At 56.4% G+C, this 24,751-nt stretch overlaps 2 protein-coding genes across 2 annotated transcripts in view; one reads left to right on the top strand and one right to left on the bottom strand.

Annotated features, from left to right (window-relative positions):
• Window positions 1-10,611, bottom strand: part of LOC144673846 (histone-lysine N-methyltransferase SETD1A-like) — a 43,502-nt gene extending 32,891 nt beyond the window's left edge. The window contains exons 1-4 of the mRNA XM_078535488.1: window positions 10,351-10,611; window positions 7,654-7,722; window positions 1,886-1,996; window positions 159-371 (exon numbers count right to left, since the gene is read on the bottom strand). Coding sequence (XP_078391614.1) covers window positions 159-371; window positions 1,886-1,996; window positions 7,654-7,722; window positions 10,351-10,581 — 624 coding nt within the window. The 5' untranslated portion in view covers window positions 10,582-10,611. The remainder of the gene's footprint in view (window positions 1-158; window positions 372-1,885; window positions 1,997-7,653; window positions 7,723-10,350) is intronic.
• A 1,639-nt stretch (window positions 10,612-12,250) lies between these two features.
• kat8 (K(lysine) acetyltransferase 8) overlaps window positions 12,251-24,751 on the top strand; it is a 15,096-nt gene continuing 2,595 nt past the window's right edge. Inside the window, exons 1-10 of the mRNA XM_078535484.1 lie at window positions 12,251-12,675; window positions 13,654-13,728; window positions 14,240-14,415; window positions 15,499-15,552; window positions 16,681-16,845; window positions 17,785-17,874; window positions 19,895-20,035; window positions 21,819-21,912; window positions 23,227-23,377; window positions 24,187-24,341. Of these exons, the coding sequence (XP_078391610.1) occupies window positions 12,333-12,675; window positions 13,654-13,728; window positions 14,240-14,415; window positions 15,499-15,552; window positions 16,681-16,845; window positions 17,785-17,874; window positions 19,895-20,035; window positions 21,819-21,912; window positions 23,227-23,377; window positions 24,187-24,341 (1,444 nt within the window). The 5' untranslated portion in view covers window positions 12,251-12,332. The remainder of the gene's footprint in view (window positions 12,676-13,653; window positions 13,729-14,239; window positions 14,416-15,498; window positions 15,553-16,680; window positions 16,846-17,784; window positions 17,875-19,894; window positions 20,036-21,818; window positions 21,913-23,226; window positions 23,378-24,186; window positions 24,342-24,751) is intronic.

Here is a 24,751-nt window from a genome sequence, read left to right as displayed (position 1 = left end):
AGTTGCTGCAGCCCGTCTGGTGGTGCGAGTGAGTGGACATTTCAGGTGCATGTCTGGCGGGGGTGGGGCGGTGCTCCTCTTTGGGCAAGCAGAGGCTCCGCCACGGGTGTGTCCCCGGGTGCATCTCGAATGCGGTGAAGCCCGTCACGCCGAGATACCGAGCAGAAAATGCCGCTAGCGCGGAGGAGCGAGCTCCTCGCACCAGGAGCAATGCCACGGGAGGGTGGGCTAAAAATGGAGCCGCAAACGATCCATGCCCCGGGCAGGGAGGGGGGAAACCAGGCCGCGCACCAGTGCCACTGAATAGCGAGGGCTTTACTCACCGGAGGAAACTCACTAAGCTTCTGGAAGGCTCGAATGTATAACTCGTGCTGCAGGGGAGACAAAAGACAAACAAATTAATACAGGGAAGGGGAGAGGCTTCCCCTGACGCGGACTGATAGGGATATCAGCGTGATGGCCGGTGTTACCCTTACACTAGAGGGGGGACTGGGACCCGAGACGGCGCAGCACTGTCAGAGATGCAGTGCTGAGGGAGCGCCGCACTGTCGGAGGGTCAGTGTTGAGGGAGAGCCACACTGTCGGAGGGTCAGTGTTGAGGGAGAGCCGCACTGTCGGAGGGTCAGTGTTGAGGGAGAGCCGCACTGTCGGAGGGTCAGTGTTGAGGGAGAGCCGCACTGTCGGAGGGTCAGTGTTGAGGGAGAGCCACACTGTCGGAGGGTCAGTGTTGAGGGAGAGCCGCACTGTCGGAGGGTCAGTGTTGAGGGAGAGCCGCACTGTCGAAGGGTCAGTACTGAGTGAGCGCCGCACTGTCGGAGGGTCAGTGCTGAGGGAGCGCCGCACTGTCGAAGGGTCAGTGCTGAGAGAGCGCCGCACTGTTGAAGGGTCAGTGCTGAGAGAGCGCCGCACTGGCGGAGGGTCAGTGCTGAGGGAGAGCCGCACTGTCGGAGTGTCAGTACTGAGTGAGCGCCGCACTGTCGGAGGGTCAGTGCTGAGAGAGCGCCGCACTGTCGGAGGGTCAGTACTGAGGCAGCGCCGCACTGTCGGAGTATCAGTACTGAGCGAGCGCCGCACTGTCGGAGGGTCAGTGCTGAGAGAGCGACGCACTGTCGGAGGGTCAGTACTGAGGGAGAGCCGCACTGTCGGAGGGTCAGTGCCGAGGGAGCGCCGCACTGTCGGAGGGTCAGTGCGGAGAGAGCGCCGCACTGTCGGACGGTCAGTACTGAGGGAGCACCGCACTGTCGGAGGGTCAGTACTGAGGGAGCGCCGCACTGTCGGAGGGTCAGTACTGAGGGAGCGCCGCACTGTCGGAGGGTCAGTGCTGAGGGAGCGCCGCAGAGTGGGAGGGTCAGTACTGAGGGAGCGCCACACTGTGGGAGGGTCAGTGCTGAGGGAGAGCCGCACTGTCGGAGGGTCAGCGCCGTGGGAGAGCCGCACTTTCGGAGGGTCAGCGCCGTGGGAGAGCCGCTCTGCCAGCAGTGCACTATATTGGTTGCGACAGTAAACCGAGTACTCGGTCCATCCTCTCAATTTGGGGTAAAAGTTTGCATGGCGACTTTTCAGACAACAGTGGGGGGTCAGGTGAGGGGTTTCTGTCGCTGCCCTGGGACAATTATTTATCTCTCAGTCAGCATCACACAACAAAAACACAGCTGATCATCACGCTGCTGCTGGTGGGAGCTTGCTGTGCACCCATCGGCTGCCGGGCCTCCGACACGACAACAGGGACAACACTTCAGGAGTACAGCACCGCGGATAAAGCGTCGTGGGAGGTCCGGAGCGCGGGACAGGTTTAACCCTTGCCCCCATCGAAACCCTGGAAGAATGGGAATGATCTGCTGAGGCTGCCCGCTCAGGGGCTCCGAGGCTGATCAGTCACACTCACCACCTGCAGAATGGTCGGGTTACAGCCCAAGATGAAAGGAAGGTTCCGGATGCTCTTTATCCGATGTGCGATACGGACAGGTAACTCCTTGAGAAGGTAGCGGGCACTCTTCTACACAGAGAGAGTACAGGAAGAGGATTACGGACAGATCTAACAGCAGGACAGAGCACCCAGTCTAATCCCACTCTCCCCGCGTCCTTTAATATCCCACCCAGTCTAATCCCACTCTCCCCACATCCGTTAATATCCCACCCAGTCTAATCCCACTCTCCCCGCGTCCTTTAATATCCAACCCAGTCTAATCCCACTCTCCCCACATCCGTTAATATCCCACCCAGTCTAATCCCACTCTCCACACATCCGTTAATATCCCACCCAGTCTAATCCCACTCTCCCCGCATCCGTTAATATCCCACCCAGTCTAATCCCACTCTCCCCACATCCGTTAATATCCCACCCAGTCTATTCCTACTCTCCCCGCATCCGTTAATATCCCACCCAGTCTATTCCCACTCTCCCCACATCGGTTAATATCCCACCCAGTCTAATCCCACTCTCCCCACATCCGTTAATATCCCACCCAGTCTATTCCCACTCTCCCCGCATCCGTTAATATCCCACCCAGTCTAATCCCACTCTCCCCGCATCCGTTAATATCCCACCCAGTTTAATCCCACTCTCCCCACATCCGTTAGTATCCCTCCCAGTCTAATCCCACTCCCTCACTCCCCGCACCCTTTAATATCCCACCCAATCTAATCCCACTCTCCCCCACTCCCCGCACCCTTCAATATCCCACCCAGTCAATCCCACACTCCTCCTCACTCCCCACACCCTTCAATATCCCACCCAGTCAATCCCACACTCCTCCTCACTCCCCACACCCTTTAATATCCCACCCAGTCTAATCCTACGCTCATCCTCACTCCCCACACCCTTTAATATCCCACCCAGTCTAATCCTACTCTCCCCCTCACTCCCCACACCCTTTAATATCCCACCCAGCCTAATCCCACTCTCCCCCTCACTCCCCACACCCTTTAATATCCCACCCAGTCTAATCCCACTCTCCCCCTCACTCCCAGCACCCATTAATATCCCACCCAGTCTAATCCTACTCTCCCCCTCACTCCCCACACCCTTTAATATCCCACCCAGTCTAATTCCACTCTCCCCCTTACTCCCCACACCCTTTAATATCCCACCCAGTCTAATCCCACTCTCCCTACACCCGTTAATATCCCACCCAGTCTACTTCAACTCTCCTCCTCACTCCCCATATCCTTTAATATCCTACCCAATCTAATCTCACTCTCCCCCTCACCCGCACCCTTTAATATTCCACCCAGTCTAATCCCACTCTCCCCATCACTCCCCACACCCTTTAATATCCCACCCAGTCTAATCCTGCTCTCCCACTCACTCTCCACACCCTTTAATATCCCAGCCAGACTAATCCCACACACCCCCTCACTCCCCACAAACTTTAATATCCCACCCAATCTAATCTCACTCTCCCGCTCACTCCCCACACCCTTTAATATCCCACCCGGTCTAATCTCATTCCGCCCCTCATCCCCACACACTATAATATCCCATCCAAACTAGTTTCTCTCTCCCCCTCACGCCCCACACCCTTTAATATCCCACCCAGTCTAATCCCACTCTCCCCCTCACTCCCCACACCCTTTAATATCCCACCCAGTCTAATCCCACTCTCCCCCTCACTCCCAGCACCCATTAATATCCCACCCAGTCTAATCCTACTCTCCCCCTCACTCCCCACACCCTTTAATATCCCACCCAGTCTAATTCCACTCTCCCCCTTACTCCCCACACCCTTTAATATCCCACCCAGTCTAATCCCACTCTCCCTACACCCGTTAATATCCCACCCAGTCTACTTCAACTCTCCTCCTCACTCCCCATATCCTTTAATATCCTACCCAATCTAATCTCACTCTCCCCCTCACCCGCACCCTTTAATATTCCACCCAGTCTAATCCCACTCTCCCCATCACTCCCCACACCCTTTAATATTCCACCCAGTCTGATCCTGCTCTCCCACTCACTCTCCACACCCTTTAATATCCCAGCCAGACTAATCCCACACACCCCCTCACTCCCCACAAACTTTAATATCCCACCCAATCTAATCTCACTCTCCCGCTCACTCCCCACACCCTTTAATATCCCACCCGGTCTAATCTCATTCCGCCCCTCATCCCCACACACTATAATATCCCATCCAAACTAGTTTCTCTCTCCCCCTCACGCCCCACACCCTTTAATATCCCACCCAGTCTAATCCCACTCTCCCCCTCACTCCCCACACCCTTTAATATCCCACCCAGTCAATCCCACACACCCCCTCACTCCCCACACCCTTTAATATCCCACCCAGTCAATCCCACACACCCCCTCACTCCCCACACACTTTAATACCCCACCCAGTCAATCCCACACTCTCCCTCACTCCCCACACTCTTTAATATCCCACCCAATCTAATCTCACTCTCCCCCTCGCTCCCCGCACCCTTTAATATCCCACCCAGACTAATCCTGCTCTCCCCCTTACTCTCCACACCCTTTAATATCCCACCCAGTCTAAACCCAGTCCCCCCCTCACCCTTTAATATCCCACCCACTCTAATCCCCTTTCATATCCCAGTCTAATTCCACTCTCCATCTCACTACTCCCACCCAATCTAATCCCACTTTCCCCCCACCCTTTCTAATCCCGCTCTCCCCCACACTCCCCGTACTCTTTAATATCCCCCCCTGTCTACAGGCACTCCGCCCCTCATCCACGCACCCTGTAATATCCCACCCAAACTAGTTTCACTCTCCCCCTCACTCCCCACACCCTTTAATATCACACCCAGTATACTGGCACTCCACCCCTCATCCACACACCCTATAATATCCCACCCAAACTAGTTTCACTCCCCGCACCCTTTAATATCCCACCCAGTCTAATCCCTCTCTCCCCCTCACTCCCCGCACACTTCAATATCCCACCCAGTCTAATCCCACTCTCCCCCTCACTCCCCGCAAACTTTAATATCCCACCCAGACTAATCCTGCTCTCCCCCTCACTCTCCACACCCTTTAATATCCCACCCAGTCTAATCCCACTATCCCTCTCACTCCCCACACCCTTTAATATCCCACCCAGTTTAATCCCAGTCTCCCCCTCACCCTTTAATATCCCACCCACTCTAATCCCCTTTCATATCCTAGTCTGATTCCACTCTCCATCTCACTACTCTCACCCAATCTAATCCCACTTTCTCCCCACCCTTTCTAATCCCGCTCTCCCCCTCACTCCCCACACCCTTTAATATCCCACCCAGTCTACTGGGCTCCTCATCCACACTCCCTATAATATCCCACCCAAACTAGTTCCACTCCCCACACCCTTTAATATCCCACCCAGTCTAATCCCTCTCTCCCCCTCACTCCCCATACACATTAATATCCCACCCTGTCTAATCCCGCTCTCCCTCTCACTCCACGTACCCATTTATATCCCACCCAGTCTAATCCCGCACTCCCCCTCACTCCCCGCACCCTTTAATATCCCACCCAGTCTAATCTCACTCTCACCCCCACTACCCACATCATTTAATATCCCACCCTAATCAGAAAACTCCCCACACCTGTTAATATCCCACCCAGTCTAATCGCGCTCTACCTCTCACTCCTCGTATTCTCTAATATCCCACCCAGTCTAATCCCACTCTCCCCCTCACTCCTCGTATTCTCTAATATCCCACCCAGTCTAATCCCACTCTCTCCCTCACTCCTCGTATTCTCCAATATCCCACCCAGTCTAATCCCACTCTCCCCCTCACTCCTCGTATTCTCTAATATCCCACCCAGTCTAATCCCACTCTCCACATCGTTTAATATCCCACCCAATCTAATCTCACTCTCCCCCTCGCTCCCCGCACCCTTTAATACCCCACCCAGACTAATCCTGCTCTCCCCCTCACTCTCCACACCCTTTAATATCCCACCCGGTCTAATCCCACTCTCCCCCTCATCCACACACTCTATAATATCCCACCCAAACTAGTTTCACTCTCCCCCTCACTCCCCACACCTGTTAATATCCCACCAAGTCTAATCACACTCTCCCCCTCACCCTTTAATATACCACCCAGTCTAATCCCCTTTCATATCTCAGTCTAATTCCACTCTCCATCTCAGTACTCCCACCCAATCTAATCCCACTTTCTCCCCACCCTTTCTAATCCTGCTCTCCCCACACTCCCCGTACCATTTAATATCCCACCCAGTCTACTGGCACTCCGCCCCTCACCGACACACCCTATAATATCCCACCCAAACTAGTTTCACTCTCCCCCTCACTCCCCACACCCTTTATTATCCCACCCAGTCTAATCCCACTCTCCCCCTCACTCCCCACACCCTTTAATATCCCACCCAGTCTAATCCCACTCTCCCCCTCACTACCCACACCCTTTAATATCCCACCCAGTCTAATCACACTCTCCCCCCTCACTCCCCACACCCTTTAATATCCAACCTAGTTTAATCCCAGTCTCCCCCTCACTCCCCACACCCTTTACTATCCCATCCAGTCTAATCCCACTCTCTCCCTCACTCCCCACACCCTTTAATATCCCACCCACTCTAATCGCCTTTCATATCCCAGTCTAATTCCACTCTCCATCTCACTACTCCCACCCAATCTAATCCCACTTTCTCCCCACCCTTTCTAATCCCGCTCTCCCCCACACTCCCCGTACCCTTTAATATCCCACCCAGTCTACTGGCACTCCGCCCCTCATCCACCCACCCTATAATATCCCACCCAAACTAGTTCCACTCCCCACACCCTTTAATATCCCACCCAGTCTAATCCCACTCTCCCCTTCACTCCCCACACACTTTAATATCCCACCCAGTCTAATCACACTCTCCCCTTCACTCCCCACACACTTTAATATCCCACCCAGTATACTGGCACTCCGCCCCTCATCCACACACCCTATAATATCCCACCCAAACTAGTTCCACTCCCCACACCCTTTAATATCCCACCCAGTCTAATCCCGCTCTCCCCCTCACTCCCCACACACTTTAATATCCCACCCAGTCTAATCACACTCTCCCCTTCACTCCCCACACACTTTAATATCCCACCCAGTATACTGGCACTCCGCCCCTCATCCACACACCCTATAATATCCCACCCAAACTAGTTCCACTCCCCACACCCTTTAATATCCCACCCAGTCTAATCCCGCTCTCCCCCTCACTCACCATACACATTAATATCCCACCCAGTCTAATCCCGCTCTCCCTCTCACTCCCCACACCCATTAATATCCCACCCAGTCTAATCCCGCTCTCCCCCTCACTCCCCACACCCTTTAATATCCCACCCAGTCTAATCCCACTCTCACCCTCACTCCCCACACCCTTTAATAACCCACCCAGTCTAATCCCACTCTCCCCCTCACTCCCCACACCCTTTAATATTCCACCCAGACTAATCCCACTCGCGCCCTCACTCCCCGCACTCTTTAATATCCCACCCTGTCTAATCCCGCTCTCCCCCTCACTCTCCACACCCTTTATTATCCCACAAAGTCAATCCCACTCTCTCGCCTAACTGCCTGTACACTTTAAGATAAGCATGCAGAGACAGGCAGTGCACCCACAGACAGATTCACACAAGGATATATCCACACACACCAGTAAAAATGCAGGCAGACATACACATCTCCACTAACCAGCAAATGGGATCCATCTGGGGATTTTCCTACGTACAGCATTGTCGTAGGAGTGAGACGGACTGAGGCCTGGAGAGATAGAACAAGCAACCGGTTATTTCAAATCCATTGCTATTCAATATCCCGCCCCCAAACGTGTGGTGCTCCCTCAACACCGAACCTCCGACAGTGCGGCTCTCCCTCAGCACTGACCCTCCGACAGTGCGGCACTCCCTCAGCGCTGACCCTCCGACAGTGCGGCGCTCCCTCAGCGCTGACCCTCCGACAGTGCGGCGCTCCCTCAGTGCTGACCCTCCGACAGTGCGGCGCTCCCTCAGTGCTGACCCTCCGACAGTGCGGCGCTCCCTCAGTGCTGACCCTCCGACAGTGCGGCGCTCCCTCAGCGCTGTCCCTCCGACAGTGCGGCGCTCCCTCAGCACTGACCCTCCGACAGTGTGGCGCTCCCTCAGCACTGACCCTCCCACAGTGCGGCACGCCCTCAGTACTGACCCTCCGACAGTGCGGAGCTCCCTCAGTACTGACCCTCCGACAGTGCGGCGCTCCCTCAGTACTGACACTCCGACAGTGCGGCGCTCCCTCAGCGCTGACCCTCCGACAGTGCGGCGCTCCCTCAGCACTGACCCTCCGACAGTGCGGCTCTCCCTCAGCACTGACCCTCCGACAGTGCGGCTCTCCCTCAGCACTGACCGTCCGACAGTGCGACGCTCCCTCAGCACTGACCCTCTGACAGTGCGGCTCTCCCTTAGTACTGACCCTCCGACGCTCCCTCAGTTACGCTACTTGGAGCGTCAGCTTCGATTCGGGACTAGAACCCAGAAGCTTAGTTAGGATAAACTCGATTTCTACCCCTTTCACTACTGGGGAGAGCACAGAGAAATGTCCTTTCTAAATCGAATCCTCGCTCCGTTGGATCTGTGCTATCCACACCCTCTGGCACCAAGACCTTTCCTTCGAGCTGGGGTGCAGCATCTCACACTCAAGTCTGCAAGCCGACCACAGAATTAACATAGGGCCTCTTCCCACTCCCTGACATCAGCTGCTTCGCCTGGGGGCATGTCAGTCAAAAAACATGGATGATGGCTTTGGGAGAAGGCCTCTGGGACCGGGTGTCACAGTGCGTTAGATACACTGTCCTTTCCCCCTCTGGGACCGGGTGTCACAGTGCGTTAGATACACTGTCCTTTCCCCCTCTGGGACCGGGTGTCACAGTGCGTTAGATACACTGTCCTTTCCCCCTCTGGGACCGGGTGTCACAGTGCGTTAGATACACTGTCCTTTCCCCCTCTGGGACCGGGTGTCACAGTGCGTTAGATACACTGTCCTTTCCCCCTCTGGGACCGGGTGTCACAGTGCGTTAGATACACTGTCCTTTCCCCCTCTGGGACCGGGTGTCACAGTGCGTTAGATACACTGTCCTTTCCCCCTCTGGGACCGGGTGTCACAGTGCGTTAGATACACTGTCCTTTCCCCCTCTGGGACCGGGTGTCACCGTGCGTTAGATACACTGTCCTTTCCCCCTCTGGGACCGGGTGTCACAGTGCGTTAGATACACTGTCCTTTCCCCCTCTGGGACCGGGTGTCACAGTGCGTTAGATACACTGTCCTTTCCCCCTCTGGGACCGGGTGTCACAGTGCGTTAGATACGCTGTCCTTTCCCCCCTCTGTGACTGGGTGTCACAGTGCGTTAGATACACTGTCCTTTCCCCCTCTGGGACCGGGTGTCACAGTGCGTTAGATACACTGTCCTTTCCCCCTCTGGGACTGGGGGGTCACAGTATGAGACTCGCCAACTATCTCACCTGCTAACCCTGTATGTTCTTCCTTTCCCGATAACAATCCCATTCCCTCTCGAACACCTCGATTTGACCTCCCTCCCACACACTCTCAGGCAGCGCATTCCAGATCCTAGCCCCTTGCTGTGTTAAAAAGTTTCTCCTCGTGTCTCCCTCGTTCCTTTTACCCATCGCCTTCAATCTTTCTCCCTCTGTTTCTCGATCCTTCCCCCAACGGGAACACTTTCTCCCGATCCACTCTGTCCCAGACCCTTCACGATTTTGAACACCTCGAACAAATCTCCTCTTGGCCTTCTCTTCTCCGAGGGGAACAGCCCCAACTTCTCCAATCGATCCACGGAACTGAAGTTCCTCGTCCCTGGCACCATTCTTGTGAACCTTTCCTGCACCCTCTTTAATGCCGTCGCATCCTCCCTGAAGTGGAGGGGAGAGGGAAGGTGCAATAGCGCGCGCGTGCTGGGCATTGGAGGCAAGGCCACACTGCTGGAGAAGTGGAAATGAGAGGGGGCCCTCAAGTGGCCAGATATGCAGGGGCTGTGGGCCACCAGCTGCCTCATCTCCCAATGGATCGGGGGTCAAGGATAAGAAGCCTGCCAAAGGCTCTGCTTCCGATTCCAGTGACTGCAGCAGCTCCTGCAGTCAAACAGCCCTCCACCATTCGCCATCTCCATACCCACCACCGAACACAGCCAGCCTGGTGTTCACTTCGCACTCTGACCTCTGACACGAGGAGAGTTCAACCCCACCTCCGCGGCCCCCATCCAGAATGTGAACTTGAAGATCTAGACCAGCACTTGGCGCGGCACTGAGGGGGTGCCGCACTGCTGGAGGTGCCGTCTGTCAGGTGAGACATTGAACCCTTCCTCCCCGCCCCCACCACCCCCCAACCCCCGCGACGTTTTACCTTCTCAGCCGCACTGTCGATCAGCGACTGGTTGTAGAAGGAGCTGACCGCCTTGGACCTCTCCTTGGTCACCTCGTGGTGATGCTGATAGTGGTGGTGCTGTTGGTCACTGGCCGACGTGGACTGCCACCGGGCGGTGCGAGAGGCCTCAAGGAGGGGGGCCAGGGAGCTCCGAACCCAGCGCGCCCACCCTCCTCCTCCTCCTCCTGCCCCCTTGCTCAACATCATCATTTTTCCAACTCCAGCTCCACCACCACCTCCTCCTCCCCCTCCCCCCCAAGCTCCAACTCAACTCCCCCTCCCCCAAAAGTGGGTAGCCCAGCTAACCACGAGCAACAACCAACCCCACTGCCAAATTCACCAAAAGAAAAATAAAGATGGTGAAGGGTAAAGCTCTGAGGGTGACTTGTTCTGCAACCCAACCCAATCCAATCCTGCCCAAGGCTGGTGAGCCCAGCGAACCAACCCCACCCCCCCCGCCAAAGTCTCCAAAGAATAAATAGAGAATGCAAAGAGTAAATCTCTCCCGAAGGTGACGCTTTCCAAAACCCAAGCCAATCCACCTGCAGGGACCGCGGGAGCTCAGCGAACCACCCCGTCCCAGTTCGCCAAAGGATATACGAAGAGGGCAAAGGGTAAAACGCTCCTGAACGCGACGCTTTCCACAACCCGACCCCAAAAATCTGTCAACCAACCAACTGCACCCAACCCCACTCCTCAAAAATTTGCAGAAATAAAAGATTGCGAAGGGTCAAACTCTGCTAAGGGTGACTTTATCTGCAGGTCCCACACAAATACAAGCCCAACCAACACACCCCAGCCAACCCCCCCCCCCCCTCAACCCCAGCCAACCCCCCCCCCCTCAACCCCACACCACCCCCCACCCTCACCCCCAACCCCAACACCAACCCCCAAAAATGATGGATAAATAAAAGGTTGCAAAGGGTTAAACTCCCTTAAAGATGACTTTTCCAGCAAAGCCAATCCCCCCCTGGCCTCATTCCTCCCATGCTACGCCCACAGGGCCCTGACAGCCCTTCTGCTTTGGGATATTGGGGATAAACAGCAGGAGTCAACAGCTGCCCTTGCTCAAGGCCGCCATTTTGTTTTGGTCCTTCCCCCTCACACCCCCCCAAGAACAACCCTCTCCCGACGTGAGGCCGGCGTCCTGACATCACCCGATTGTTGGTGGGGGGGGGGGGGGGGGTGGAGACACGCCGTGCGTGGGGGCGGGGCTTCCGTGGAGGTTCCACCAATGGCCTGCGGCCGAACATGAATATCAAATGAGGTCGGGAGGGCGGCGCGTGTCCGTGTCGAGGGTTGGGGGGGCGGGGCTTCAGGTCAAGGAGGAGCGGCCAATCGCCGAGCCTCTTCACCACCCTTGACGTGCGGTTGAAGCCGAAACGGGGCGGGGCTGGTTGAAGCCTGAACGGGGCGGGGCTGGTCGAAGCCAAAGCTCGGCCAATCGCCTGCGGCGGGGCGAGCGTGAATCGCATCCGCAAGGTGGGACGTCAGAGGGCGGAGCGGCAAAGCCAGGGCGGGACTGAAAGGGAACGTCGACCGATCGCCTGGTCGGGAGCGAGCCCGCAGGAGCGTCAGCTGTAACGCGCGCCATGGCGGAGAGGAGGAGGCGTGGTTGGTGGGAAGCCCCGGCCAATCGGCTGGCGTCAGTCTGCATATCAATAAGATGTGACGTCAAAAAGGGCGGGCCTTCTGGAAGGCTCGTCAAGGCGTGACAATTAGATGTGATGTAAATGGGGCGGAGTGGGTAGAAGGGGGCGTGGTTTCAAACAGGAGCGAGCAATAGGTGAGAGTGGGCGGGAATATGAATATCAATAAGATCCGACGTCGGTCTTGTAGTCTGCATATCAATGAGGCGTGACGTCAGTACGCCCTCACCGTGGGGAGAAGGCGGCTGGATAGATAGGCGCAGGCGCACTGCCGTCCTAGTGGATGGGGGAGGGGCGACGGCGAGGTCGATCATGGCGACGGTGGCGGCGGCCCAGACGCAGACGGTGATCGGCGGCATCAAGACGGAGGAGATGGAGGCGGAGGAGAGCGGGAGGCCGACAGCGGGCGGAGGAGGAGGAGGGGGAACGGCGGTGCTGGTGGAGGTGAAGCGGGAGCCCGGAGTGGACGAGTCGCCGCCGCATGCTCAGCAGCAGCGCCGCCACGGCTTAGAGCCTCCGGCGCCATCCCCTCCCAGCGGCGCCAGCCGGCACTGCAGCAACACCTCCAGCAACAACAATACCACCAGCAGGGAGCAAGAGGTGACCGTGGAGATTGGGGAGACTTACCTGTGCAGGAGAGCTGACAACAGCTGGCGTAAGCACTCCCACAAAGACACCCTTCCCCCCCCCCCCATTCCTCTTTCCCCCAAATCCATCCTCACCAGGGTACGCCCCGTTTTGCCTCCGAAAGGTTTTCGTCGACCTCCCCTGGCATTGCTCGCTGTGATGAGTAAGGTCTTGCTGACAGCGGCGGCGCATCCCGGAGAAATGTCTCCCTCCGCAGTCACTGCCAGACCTTTTTTTGCCAGCACTTTCCATTTTGTTTTATTTCAGATCTCCAGCATCTGCAGTGTTTTGTTTTCACACATAGCCGCCTATCCCTGCTGCTTTGAGGGCACTGGAAGCAGAGGCTGTCAGAAGGATTTGAATTGGATTGGGACTTGAAGGAAGTAAATTTACACAGCTAGAGGCGAAGAGCAGGGGGGAGGATGGGACTGACTGGCTTGGTCCATGGAGAGCCAGCATGGAATCACTGGGCCACAATGCCTCCTTCTGTGCTGTAAATGACTGCTAAGGTTGCCAACAGCAGTTTGATCTTCTCCAGGAGGTTTCATCACATGACTTGCCCCCACACACCAGCCACTAGAGAGCGGGACAGTGTGTTTAGTTTGGGGATTGATACAGGGCTATGGGGAGAAAGCAGTGTTGTGGGATTAGTTTAGGGATTGATACAGGGTTATGGGGAAAGAGTGGGGCAGTTGGATTAGTTTGGGGATTGATACAGGGCTATGGGGAGAGAGCGGAGCAGTGCGATTAGTTTGGGAATGATACAGGGCTATGGAGAGAGAGCAGGGCAGTGGGATTAGTTTGGGGATTGATACAGGGCCATGGGGAGAGAGCGGGGCAGTGGGATTAGTTTGGGGATTGATGCAGGGATATGGGGAGAGCCTGAAAGACCAGGTCCTGGAAAACCTGACCGTCTCTGTACGTCTAAGAGCTGCACTGCCCGTTTGACACAACGCTTGATACTCTCCCTTCCTCTGCTGACCTCATGACTTTTGATCTCTTGCAGATTCGGCAGAGGTGATCCAGTCTCGACTGAATGAGCAAGAAGGCCGTGAAGAATTTTATGTGCATTATGTGGGCTGTGAGTAGTGTGGCTGGCTTGGGAACCCTCCTCCTCTACCCCATTCGCGAGGGTCTTTAATCCCTCCATCCGCCCTTTCACTATTTCTGTTCTCACTCCTTTGCTGAGGAGTGTTCCACGGCTGCGCGGCCTCCTGTGGTGCGATCGGCTTGCTTAGCACTCGGCCCGCATTGGGACCTGGGTCTTTCTTGCTCCACATTTTTCCACATCCATAATCTCATGGCGGCAGGAGGGAGGGAGGGAGGGAAGGAGGTAGTTGTTAACATCGTGTCCAGTTCCGTTGTCGAGGCCTATTTCTTACATTGTGGTCATTGAGCACGTATAAATAGGGGACTGCTGGGACACTGGGTTGAGTAGCAGGAGGGCTGTGGGACCTCACAAGTTAATAAAAGCTCTCGGTAAAGAAAAGGTCTATGTATTGCTTTTGGCTTCACCAACTGGCTTGGATCCCTTTGACAAGAGTGACTCTGAACGGCTCCCTCCTCCCCGATTCACTCCTTCTCCCTCGCAGTCAACCGGCGGCTGGACGAATGGGTGGACAAGAACCGCCTGGCCCTCACCAAGACGCTGAAGGAGGCGGTGCAGAAAACCAGCGACCAGTACATGAGCGAGCTCTCTGAGCAGCCCGAGCGCAAGATTACCCGGAACCAGAAACGGAAGCACGATGAGATCAACCACATTCAGAAGGTAAGGGCGTCCGGGAATGGCAAGCAAACCCTCATTCCACCAACCCTGCGCCCCATCCCCACCGCTTTGGGTTTGCAGCACAGAATCTGGCCATTCAGCCCATCATGCTGGCCTTGGTGCTTCACACCAGCTCTTCCTGCTCCTATTTCTTTGCCCCGCCCTCCAGCTGGGGATGCGACACTTCCTACACTATTTGAGCTCCTGCGTCTGTTCTACTTCACTGCCGCTCCTTCGCTGTCGCTGGGTCAAACTCCCTCCGCCACCGACGCACAGTGGCAGCAGTGTGTGTACCGTCTACAAGATGCACTGCAGCAACTTGCCAAGGCTCCTTCGACAGCGCCGCCCAAACCCACGACCTCTACCACCTAGAAGGACAAGGGCAGCAGACACATGGGGAACACCACCACCTGGAAGTTCCCCTCCGAGCCCCTCACCATCCCGACTTGGGAATATATCGGCCGTTCCTTCACTGTCACTGGGCCCAAATCCTGGAACTCCCTCCCTAATAGCGCTGTGGGTGTACCTACACCACATGGACTGCAGCGGCTCGTGAAGGCGGCTCACCCACCACCTTCTCAAGGGGCAATTAGGGATGGGCATCAAGTGCTGGCCTAGCCAGCGATGCCCACATCCCGTGAAAGAATAAAACCCTGGGTTAGATGCTCACCCCACTGAGTGGGCTGCCTTGCATAAGGTAGGCTCAGGGGGATGGGGTGGAGTGGTTATCTGGGCGTATGTGAAACAGGAGGCGGCTGGTGAATTGGGTGCCTGGCCAGTCTTTGATCGTCTGCCGGGAGAATGGTTGTTGGCAGTGCAACTGTGGGAGGCATCACCATGCGGCAGGTATTGGTGAGCGACGGGCTTTGCTGAGATGTGCCCAGCCGGAGGGGTGACGGGAAGGGCTCTGACTGGGAATGGGGTGTGGGATTGGGTAGTGGCCTGTGAGCTGACCAACCCCCACCCACCAACCTCCCCCCCCCCCGCACCCTGCCAAGTCATTACTGCTTATGAGGGAAAGGGGGAAATGCTAGTCAATGTAGTCCATTTATCTCTCTCTCATTCTCTCCCTTTGTCCCATTTCAGACGTACGCAGAGATGGACCCCACAACAGCAGCTCTGGAGAAGGAACATGAAGCGGTCAGTACATGTCTATTCATCGTCAAGTCTATGACAGCACAGAAGGAGCCCATTAGGCTTATTGTGTCCTTGCTGGCCCTCTCCAAGAGCAATTCGCCTCATGCCACTCTTCCATGAACCCTGCACATTCCTCCTTTCCCGATAACAATCCCATTCTCTCTCGAACGCCTCAATTTGACCCTCCCTCCCCCACATTCTCAGGCAGCGTGTTCCAGATCCTAACCCCTCGATTGACCCTCCCTCCCCCACACTCTCAGGCAGCGCATTCCGGATCCTAACCCCCTCGATTGACCCTCCCTCCCCCACACTCTCAGGCAGCGCGTTCCAGATCCTAACCCCTCGATTGACCCTCCCTCCCCCACACTCTCAGGCAGCGCGTTCCAGATCCTAACCCCTCGATTGACCCTCCCTCCCCCACACTCTCAGGCAGCACGTTCCAGATCCTAACACCTCGCTGCGTGAAAAAGTTTCTCCTCCTGTCTCCGTTGCTCCTTTTACCCATCGCCTTCCATCCGTGTCCCTCTGCTTCTCCATCCTTCCCCCAATGGGAACAGTTTCTCCCGATCCATTCTGCCCCAGATCCCCTCACGATTTTGAAAACCTCGATCAAATCCCCTCTCGACCTTCTCTTCTCCGAGGAGAACAGTCCCAACTTCTCCAATCGATCCACGGAACTGAAGTTCCTCATCCCTGGAACCATTCTCGTGAATCTTTCCCGCACTCTCTCTCTCTCTCTCTCTCTCCAATTCCCTCACAACCTTCCTAAAGTGCGGAGCCCAGAACTGGACACAACACTCCAGCTGAGGCTGAACTAGTGTCTTATACAAGTTCAACATAACCTCCTTGCTCTTGTACTCTACGCCCCTATTACTAAAGCCCAGGGTACTGTCTGCTTTATTAACCGCTCTCTCAACCAGTCCTGCCTCCATCAATGATTTATTCACACATACCCTCAGCTCCTTCTGCTCCAGCCCCACCTTTAGAATTATCCCCTTTATTTTGTATTGTTCCTCCACGTTTTTCCCACCAAAACGAATCTCTTCACACTCCTGGGGCTCCGCCCGCACCCCCAGGTGTATCTGTAGGACTTGCTCCTGCCGTCTAATCCGCTCGTTCCTCCCCAAACAGATCACCAAGGTCAAGTACGTGGATAAGATCCAGATCGGGAACTACGAGATCGATGCCTGGTACTTCTCCCCATTCCCAGAGGATTATGGAAAGCAACCCAAGCTCTGGGTGTGCGAGTACTGCCTCAAGTACATGAAGTTCGAGAAAACCTACCGCTTTCACCTGGTAGGAGCGCATCCCTGTGTCCCCAGTGACTGGGGGGGAGCTCGGGGAGGGGGGATTGGTGACTGGATGGAGCTCGGGGGAGGGAGGGTCGGTGACTGGATGGAGCTCGGGGGAGGGAGGGTCGGTGACTGGAGGGAGCTCGGGGTGGGTCGGTGACTGGAGGGAGGGTCGGGGGGAGGGTCAGTGACTGGAGGGAGCACGGAGAGGGGGAGGGTCAGTGACTGGAGAGAGCTCGGGGGAGGGAGGTTCAGTGACTGGAGGGAGGTCGGGGGAGGGAGAGTCGGTGACTGGAGGGAGCTCGGGGGAGGGAGGGTCGGTGACTGGAGGGAGCTCGGGGGAGGGAGGGTCGGTGACTGGAGGGAGCTCGGGGGAGGGAGGGTCGGTGACTGGAGGGAGCTCGGGGGGGGGTGGTGGGAGGGTCAGTGACTGGAGGGAGCACGGAGAGGGGGAGGGTCAGTGACTGGAGAGAGCTCGGGGGAGGGAGGTTCAGTGACTGGAGGGAGGTCGGGGGAGGGAGAGTCGGTGACTGGAGGGAGATCGGGGGAGGGAGGGTCGGTGACTGGAGGGAGCTCGGGGGAGGGAGGGTCGGTGACTGGAGGGAGCTCGGGGGAGGGAGGGTCGGTGACTGGAGGGAGCTCGGGGGGGGTGTGGTGGGAGGGTCGGTGACTGGAGGGAGCTCGGGGGAGGGAGGGTCGGTGACTGGAGGGAGCTCGGTGGGGGGGGAGGGTCGGTGACTGGAGGGAGCTCGGTGGGGAGGGTCGGTGACTGGAGGGAGCTCGGTAGGGGAGGAGGGTCGGTGACTGGAGGGAGCTCGGGGGAGGGAGGGTCGGTTACTGGAGGGAGCTCGGGGCGTGGGGGGGTGTGAACCCTGGTTGGTGTTTGGTAACAGGGGAGTGGAATTTGCCACCCAAGCTCACAGCTTCTCCCTCCCTCCCACAGTCTCAGTGTCAGTGGCGACAACCCCCCGGGAAAGAAATCTACCGCAAGACCAACATCTCCGTCTACGAGGTGGACGGGCGGGATCACAAGGTGAGGGGGGCCAGCGCTGATGGACTGCGTGCGCCGTCACCGCGGGCTGGTAAGGGGCGTGAGTCGGGAAGAGGAGAGTGGGGTGTGCAGGGGGGTGGGGAATTGTTTACGACGAGGTCCACCTCCGGGCTGCGAGAGATTCCCCGTGATTAACCATACCGAGGTGTTTCAATGTGTATAAGAGCAGGACAGGCGAAGGGCTCCCGCTCCCACTCACAGGGAGAGCACAAGCCCACAGTGATGGGGGGAGGCAATATAGACTTAATGGCTCAACTCTAAAGAGCGTGCAGGGACAGAGGGACCAGGCAGACGCGTTGAGAGTGCGGTTAGCAAAACATATGGCATCTTGGGCTTCATCCACAGAGGCATCGAGTACAAAGCAGCGAAGTCCAGGCTGAACCTTGACCAAACTCGGGTTATGCCCCAGCTCGAGCACCGCCTCCTGCTCCGGCCGCCACACTGTAGGGAGGGTGTGAGAGTCCCCGAGAGGGGTGGCGGAGGGAGATTTACCAGAACGGTTCCCGGGGATGAGGGAGGGGGTGGGTTTTATCTACAAGGTTCGGTTGGAGGAGCTGGGGCTGTTCTCCTCGGAGTGAAGGAGGTTGAGGGGACGCTGTGAGAGAGGTGGACAAGAGGGTGACGGGATTGGATAAGGTGGGCAGGGTAAAGCTGTTCCCATTGGCTGACGGTACATGGACTGGGGTGGGGTTTACTGGGGGTTGGGTGGGGGGGGATGGGTGGGTACAGAGATGTAAGGTTTTAGGCGGTGGGGATGGGGCAGCAAGTGGTAAAGGCCGAGAACTCTCTGCCCATGACATGGTGGCAGCGGTGAGGATGAATGATTTCAGTTGTGCGGGCACTTGAGGGCGATCTGCTCTACGGGAAGAGCAGGGTGGGGAGGGTGGAATGGGGACTGACTGGATTGCTGTCCAGAGAGCTAGCATGGAGCCGATGGGCCGAATAGCTGCCTCCTGTGCCGCTGTCGTGACTCGGTGACGTGTGACACGTGACGACGCAGAGGTTCCTGAGGCGGGAGCCGTGCGCCATCCAATGGAGGGAGTTGGCGGGTGAGGTCGATCTCTGCGTTCTCAGATGTGGAAACCAACACCGTGCTCCCGGGCGGTGTTTCCGAGGGGCAGCACGTGGACGGGAAAGGCAAAGTCACGGAGGGACCCGGGCGTCCTAGTACACGAATCACAAAAAGTTGGTGTGCGGATGCAGCAAGTGATTGTGGAAGACAAGTGAAATGTTGTCCTTTATTGCGAGGGGGGATGGAGTATAAAGGTCGGGAAGTCTCGCTCCGACTGTACAGGGCGTTGGTGAGACCGCACCTGGAGCACTGGGGACAGTTTTGGTCTCCTTACTTAAGGAGGGATTTACCCCCACTGGAGGCCGTTCAGAGAAGGTTCACTCGGCCGATTCCTGGGACGAAGGGGGTTTGTCTTGTGAGGAGAGGTTGAGCAGGTTGGGCCCTGTACCCATTGGAGTTTAGAAGAATGAGAGGCGATCTTATCGAGACAGATAAGATTCTGAGGGGAGGGGCTCGACAGGGGGGGATGCTGAGAGGATGTTTCCCCCCTCGTGGGGGTGGAATCTAGAACGAGGGGGGGGGCACAGTGTCAGAATGAGGGGTCTCCCGTTGAAGACGGAGATGAGGAGGAATTTCTTCTCTCAGAGGGTGGTCAGTCTGTGGGATTCTCTCCCCACCCCCCCCTCAGAGAGCAGTGGAGGCCGGGGCGTTGGATATACTCAAGGCCGAGTGAGACAGGTTTTGGATTGACAAGGGTTATTGGGGGTGGGGGAGGAGCAGGCTCGAGGGGCCGAATGGCCCACTCCTGCTCCTGTTTCTTCTGATCTTCTTCTGAGAGAGGAGAGGGGCCGAGGATAGACCCTCGAGCGGGTGCTGGGGACTCCAGAGGTGACGGAGTGGGGTCAAAGAAGAAAAGCCATTACACGTCTGTGTTTTTTACCCCCTCTCTTTCCCCCACCCCCCGCCCCCCCCACCCCATTTTCCTCACAGATCTACTGCCAGAATCTGTGCCTGCTGGCCAAGTTATTCCTTGACCACAAAACCCTGTATTTCGACGTGGAGCCCTTTGTCTTCTACATACTGACCGAGGTGGACCGGCACGGGGCGCACATTGTCGGCTACTTCTCCAAGGTAAGAGGGGGTGGGGGGGAGAGTGAGAGAACCCGGAGACCAGCACGTATCTCCCCGCCTCCCCCCACCACCACCACCAAACCCCCCTGGCCTAGCGCAGAGTTAGCCAATCGCCCACCCACCGAACCCACAACGTGTGGGGGAAGTCCCAGGCTCTATCTACCCTGGCCGAGCGTTGTTTCCTCTGGTTGGTGGCGGTGGTGGGGCCAAGGGAGCAGAACCTTTAAAATTACAGCCAGACCCTTTAGCAGTGAGGTCAGGAGCTCTTCTCTACTCAAATGGTTAGTGAAAATCTGGAGCTCTCTCCCGCACGCCCCCCCCCACTCCCACGGCAAAATTCACCAAGGCTCCTTCGACAGCGCCACCCAAACCCACGACCTCTACCATCTAGAAGGACAAGGGCAGCAGACACATGGGGAACACCACCACCTGGAAGTTCCCCTCCGAGCCACTCACCATCCTGACTTGGAAATATATTGGCCGTTCCTTCACTGTCGCTGGGTCAAGATCCTGGAAGTCCCTCCCTAACAGCGCTGTGGGTGTACCTACACCACATGGGCTGCGGCGGTTCAAGAAGCCGGCTCACCGCCGCCTTCCTGAGGGCCAATTGGGGATGGGCAATAACTCAGACCGTCGCAAGAGTACCAAACGTCAAACAATCAGTCTAGCTCGTAATGTGGCTCATTTATACGTGCTCAAAGTGACATACAGTCACATGCCGGGACCCGTCCTCTGCAAACAAGAGGAACGTGTTCAAGCCTTGCGCCTTCTTTGAGTTACCTGGGAGCTTGGGGAACCAATGGTTCCCCATTGCAATCTCCATGGCAACGCCTCGGCCAATCGGAGTAAACTTCCAACCAACCAACCAACACCCTTTTCTCCTGTAGTAGGAATTGTTGTAGTAAACTTCTCAAAATTTGGCTTTCTTGTGTTTGGCCTGATGAGCGCAACAAGGAAAGGCTTTGCCAACTTGTCTCCCGTGGCAAGATTATTCAACTCTTATAAACCCCCGAATGGATTTAGTAGTGACCATCTTCTACTGATTCCACCCCCCCACCGTTCTGGTCCCACCTGCGAGTGGAAACATCTCTACGTCAATGGAAGTTTTCAATAATCTTAAAGACGCCTGATCAAGTCACCGCCCCCCCCCACCTCCCCTCAGTCTTCTCTTTTCTGGCATGTATAAATCTGCTCTGCACACGCTCCAACACGGAGCCTAAGATGGTTCATTATCCTCCAAATGCGACTAGTATTGCCGAACACAAGTGTTTCACTCGAGCGGACAAATGCAAAAATGCCAAATTTCAAAGGATGGCGCTGATTTCGGCGACAGGAGAAAAGGGGTGCTGGCTGGTTGGCAAGCCGTCTCTGATTGGTTGAGCTATTGCCGTGGAGAATGCAGCAGGGAACCATGGGCTCCCCGAGCTCCTGGGTAATTCGCCGCTTGCAGAGAACGGGCATGAACGTGCGTCGCTTTGAGCACGGCTAAGTGAGCCGCGTTACGTGTCTTAAATCTAGCGTAGCTGTTGGCGCACTCGGGATTTGTCCCGCAGGTGCTGCCCACTCGCGGAATCCCATATGGGGGGGGGGGCACACAAACGTGGCTCACTTACATATCTTCGAAGTTCCGCTCACCGGATGAAACGAAGAGGCGGGGCGGGCGGGAGGGAGCCCGTGTGGAGCACAAACGCCGTCGGGGAGTGGATGGGCCGAATGGCCTGTTCCTGCGCGGTATAGATCCGAATGGCCAGCTGATGCCCGATCTTTTTCCTGTGCCGACTAGGAGAAGGAGTCACCAGATGGGAACAACGTGGCCTGCATCTTGACCCTACCACCGTATCAACGGCGAGGCTATGGAAAGTTTCTTATCGCGTTCAGTAAGTATCGATCTACATTAGTTTCTGCAAAATCGCCAATCCCTATTGCCATAATTCTGGTTTACGCTTTGTACTAGCGTCTTCCCATGTCAACATTCGGCCCCCAACCCCATTCAGTTTTGCTACGTAAACAGTCACAGTGCCCGGACTATTTTACATGTCTAGCTTAGAACTCTGGAAGTTTTGCTCCAACTGTAGAGAGCAAGAGCACTGTGGACAGTTTTGGCCTCCTTACTTAAGGAGGGATTGACCCCCACTGGAGGCCGTTCAGAGAAGGTTCACTCGGCCGATTCCTGGGACGAAGGGGGTTTGTCTTGTGAGGAGAGGTTGAGCAGGTTGGGCCCTGTACCCATTGGAGTTTAGAAGAATGAGAGGCGATCTTATCGAGACAGATAAGATTCTGAGGGGGGTAGGGTCTTGACAGGGGTGGATGCTGAGAGGGTGTTTCCCCCTCGTGGGGGTGGGAATCTAGAATGAGGGGGGGGCACAGTTTCAGAATGAGGGGTCTCCCGTTGAAGACGGAGATGAGGAGGAATTTCTTCCCTCAGAGGGCGGTCAGTCTGTGGGATTCTCTCCCCCCTCAGAGAGCAGTGGAGGCCGGGGCGTTGAATATATTCAAGGAGGAAGGGGGCGAATGGTCTAATCATGCTCCTGTTCCTTATGGCCTCATGTTTTTTCTCCCCCCAATGAATCTCGACTTATTCCACGTCCGCACCCCGTATTCACCCGTCACACCCACTCTGCATCGGGGAGGTGCAGGGGGGTGATACACCTCGTCTCCTTTCCCTTTCCTCTTCCACGGGGCCGTGGGTTGTCCCTGCCAAGGCCAGCGTCAGTGCCCCGTTCCCCCAATCACCCTCGAACCGAGCGGCCTCGCTTGGGCCGCTTCAGAGGGGCGGCCGAAGGGTCAGCCCCCGTGGCTGCGGTGCCCGGAGTCATGCGCAGGCCAGGACAGGTAAGATTTCCTCCCCTCAAAGGGGCATTAGTGAACCAGGTGGGGCTTTGACGACCATGGTGGTCAGCGTCAATGATACTCACTTTCAACTCCGGGTTTAGTCAGTCTTATTCATTGATTCGAACTCGGGTTCCCCAGTGCGTGGGCCTCTGGATTACTCGGTGGTGACGTTCTGACCACCGTCACCGTCATTTCCCTCCCCCCCTCAGTCGACTGCAGGATTGTGACGCGAATCTGGTGTTTTTTCCTCCCCCCCCCACTCTTCCTCATCCTCTGACACCTCTTGCCCACCTCCAATGGCCTGATTCCCCCCCCAACACTCGCTTCCCCCACCCCCCCAATTCCTTCCTCCGCCACAGGCTACGAGCTGTCAAAGCTAGAGAGCACGGTGGGCTCCCCGGAGAAGCCCCTCTCGGATCTCGGCAAGCTGAGCTACCGCAGCTACTGGTCCTGGGTGCTCCTGGAGATACTGCGCGACTTCCGGGGGACGCTCTCCATCAAGGATCTCAGGTCAGTCACCCGAGGTGAGGTGAGGCAGCGTGGGCAGGCCGGAGGGGGCAAAGGGTGTGGAGGGGATGTGGGGGACAAGGTAGAAGGGTGCAGTGTGCACAGCACCGGGTGCCGCGCCATCGGAAGGCCGTGGAGGATGGGGCACCGCACTGTCGGAGGGACAGCACTGTCTTTGAGCTATCAGACATTAAACCCAGGGTGTCACCACCTCTTGAGTAGACATACACTTGTACTTGTGCGACCCTTTAAGAGTAACCCAGGTGTCAACCCTGTGTCCTGGGCAGTATTTATCCCTGAACCAACATTCCTAAAGATTAGATCATCACGGTCAGCCACGTGTTGATGTTTGTGGTATCTTGCTGTGCACAAATTGCTCAAAAAGATCCACAGTCTGACCACTATCTTCAGGTTAAGAGTATCAATGAAATTTATTTGAAAATACTATAATTACAAAAATAAAAAGACAACTTGTGATTGAGCAGGAGCGTGGGCACAGTAAATGAATGCGTCTCCTGGCATGGCACTGAGGCCCACACATATGGAAAAGACACAACTATAGTCAGCCAGGCCTCTGAAGGGTTTGCTGACTCGGGCTCGAGGGGGGCAGGGGGCATTGCGTTTGGCCCGGAGGTCCATTGCAGATCAGCGTCTGGTGAGTCCTGCTGCAGAGACGCGTGGGGATGGTGTGTGAGAGCAGCTTCCAGCCTGCAGCGAACCTCTCCACAGTCAAATAGCCCCAGTCTCAAAGAGTTTGCCCCTTGCATTGCTCTCGCTAACGTTCTCCTCTCTCGTCCTCTACTCCTTCGCAGCCAGATGACCAGCATCACGCAGAATGACATCATTAGCACGTTACAGTCGCTAAACATGGTGAAGTATTGGAAAGGTCAACATGTCATTTGCGTTACCCCCAAATTAGTCGAGGAACACCTGAAGAGTGCCCAGTACAAGAAACCTCCGATCACAGGTAAAACCTCCCCCCAGCCGCCCCACACCAAGATACGCTGTCCTTTCCCCCTCTGGGACCGGGTGACACAGTGCGTTAGATACGCTGTCCTTTCCCCCTCTGGGACCGGGTGTCACAGTGCGTTAGATACACTGTCCTTTCCTCCTCTGGGACCGGGTGACACAGTGCGTTAGATACGCTGTCCTTTCCCCCTCTGGGACCGGGTGTCACAGTGCGTTAGATACACTGTCCTTTCCCCCTCTGGGTCCGGGTGTCACAGTGCATTAGATACACTGTCCTTTCCCCCTCTGGGACCGGGTGTCACAATGCGTTAGATACGCTGTCCTTTCCCCCTCTGGGACCGGGTGTCTCAGTGCGTTAGATACACTGTCCTTTCCTCCTCTGGAACCGGGTGTCACAGTGCGTTAGAT

This window comes from Cetorhinus maximus, unplaced genomic scaffold, assembly GCF_964194155.1.
Source record: "Cetorhinus maximus unplaced genomic scaffold, sCetMax3.hap1.1 HAP1_SCAFFOLD_488, whole genome shotgun sequence".
Lineage (NCBI taxonomy): Eukaryota > Metazoa > Chordata > Chondrichthyes > Lamniformes > Cetorhinidae > Cetorhinus > Cetorhinus maximus.
The sequence above is the reverse complement of the archived record's forward strand: the minus strand, read 5'-3'. Positions and strand labels throughout refer to the sequence as shown.